This window comes from Monoraphidium neglectum (genome assembly GCF_000611645.1).
Source record: "Monoraphidium neglectum strain SAG 48.87 unplaced genomic scaffold scaffold01141, whole genome shotgun sequence".
NCBI classification, from domain to species: domain Eukaryota; kingdom Viridiplantae; phylum Chlorophyta; class Chlorophyceae; order Sphaeropleales; family Selenastraceae; genus Monoraphidium; species Monoraphidium neglectum.
In genome coordinates, this window is record NW_014012487.1 from 1 (window position 1) to 2012 (window position 2012).

Consider the following 2012-nt stretch of genomic DNA (forward strand, 5'->3'; position numbering starts at 1 on the left):
CCGGCGCCCGCGCGGGTCCCGGCTGCGCGGCTGCCAGGCGCTCGCTCAGCCTCGCCGCCTCTGCCTCGAGCGCGAGGACCCTGGCAGTCGCGGCGTCGCGCTCCTGAAGGAACCGCGCGTTCTCGCCCGTCAGCCGCTGCAGCAGCGCCCCGATCTCCTTCATCTGCCGGGGGCTGAGCGCCGGCGGCGCGCCCGCGCCCGCGCCGTTGCTGCCGCCGCCGCCGTCCCCTGCGCCGCTCGGGCCGCGGCTCCGCCGGCCGTCGGCGCGCGGCGCAGCCGCCACGGTAACGCCGGCGTCGCCGCCGGCGGCAAAGGTGCCGAAGCCTCCGGCGGAGCCGGCGCCGCTGCCGCTGCCGCCGGCGAGGGAGGCGGGGCCGCCGTCGTCGCTGGGGGAGCGCGGCATCATCAGCCGCGAGGTGGTCTGCGCGAGGCTGGCGTTCTGGGCCGCCATGCTGTCGCGCTCGGCCGCAAGTGACGTCACCTGCGGTCATCAATGGTGCCCACGATGCACAGGCAAGCATGTCGTGGAATCCAATGCGATTGGTGGGCAGCTGTGAAACGAGTGAGCTGCTGCAGTGACTGAACACGAGCCATCGTACCAACAAAGACCCGAGCCAGCCGAACCCGCTGTTCTGATACTCCCCCAAACCTCACCTGCTGCGCAAGCCGTTCCTTCTCCGCCGCCGTCGCCCGCAGCTGCGCCGCAGCCCTCGCGGCCTCCCCCCGCGCCGCCTCCGCGTCGCCACGCGCGCGGTCGCGCTCCGCGGCCGCTGCCGCCCGCTCCGCCGCCGCGGCCTCCAGCTGCCCGGCGGCCCGGCGCGCCTCGGACTCAAGCGGCTCCAGCCGCGCTGTCAGCTGGTCGCGCTGCTTCATGATCGCCGCGTTCTCCTTCGTCAGCCGCTGCAGCAGCGCCGCCACCTCCCGCAGCTGCGCGGACCCCAGCGCCCGCGCGCCGCCGCCAGCGGCGCCTCCCGACGAGTTCGACCCCCGCGCCGGGCTGCCGCCGCCGCCGCTGCCGGCGCCGCCGGGGCCGCTGCCGCCGCCCATTAGCTGGTGCGTCGTCTGGGCGAGGCTCGCGTTGTGCGCCGCGAGCGCGTCCCGCTCCTCCCGCGCCTCCGCCAGCGCCGCCGCCAGCCGCTCGCTGCGCGCCGCCTGCTCGCCAACCTCCTGCCGCGCCGCAGCAAGGGCCGCCTCCGCCGCCTCGCGCTCGCGGCGGGCGGCAGCCATTTGCCCCGAGAGGCGCTCCGCTTCGGCGGCGAGCTCGGCCTCGCGTGCGGCCCAGGAGGTTGCCTGGGTCTCGAGGGCGGCGCGCTGCGCCTCGGACGCGTCCCTGCAATGGTTTCCATGCAATGGGCGGTGCATTTGGGCGAGACATCAGCACAGCATCAGCTGCGCGCGCTCGAGCGTGTCGCATCATGGCCCTGGCACTCACCCTTGGGTCAACATCTGTCCTCATAAGAGCTGCTGGAACATAGTGGCGGCCTCACAACCACCCAGGCCAAAAGTGGTGATGACATCCAACCACGTACACAACAGCCCGTGGTCCCTCCCGCCCCACCTGGCCTTGATGAGGACAGCGTTCTCCTTCGTCAGCCGCTGCATCAGAGACGCGATCTCCCGCAGCTGCGCCGGCGACGCCGCCGCCGGCGCGCCGCCGCCTTGCGCCTGCGCCTGCGTCGGCTGGAAGTCGCCGCCGTCCGGCTGCCCCCGCTCCTGCGCGTGCTCGGCCGCGACGGCCTTGCGGGCCACTGCAGATGAGAAGGCCTTGGCAAGGCTCGCGTTCTGCGTCGCCAGGCTGTCGCGCTCGGCGGCCACTGATGCGACCTGTTGAAACAACCCCCGAGAGGGTGGGCGCAACGCTCTCAATCCGACATGCTGTATGCCACGTGTTCAATTATGTGACGGGTTGCGTGACAAAGCTGCATGCCGAGTGGTGTCGGAAACAGGTGGGGCTCATATCAGAGCTCGACTTGTCACAGACCCGCCGGCCGGCCAGCACGCAGCCTCCGCGC

The 2012-nt window shown here is 73.1% G+C and overlaps 1 protein-coding gene across 1 annotated transcript in view; it reads right to left on the reverse strand.

Annotated features, from left to right (window-relative positions):
* Window positions 1–45: 45 nt before the first annotated feature.
* MNEG_6798 (hypothetical protein) overlaps window positions 46–2012 on the reverse strand; it is a gene marked incomplete at both ends in the record, with an annotated part of 16721 nt that continues 14754 nt past the window's right edge. Inside the window, 4 exons of the mRNA XM_014044728.1 lie at window positions 46–58; window positions 114–481; window positions 655–1330; window positions 1559–1824. Of these exons, the coding sequence (XP_013900182.1) occupies window positions 46–58; window positions 114–481; window positions 655–1330; window positions 1559–1824 (1323 nt within the window). The remainder of the gene's footprint in view (window positions 59–113; window positions 482–654; window positions 1331–1558; window positions 1825–2012) is intronic.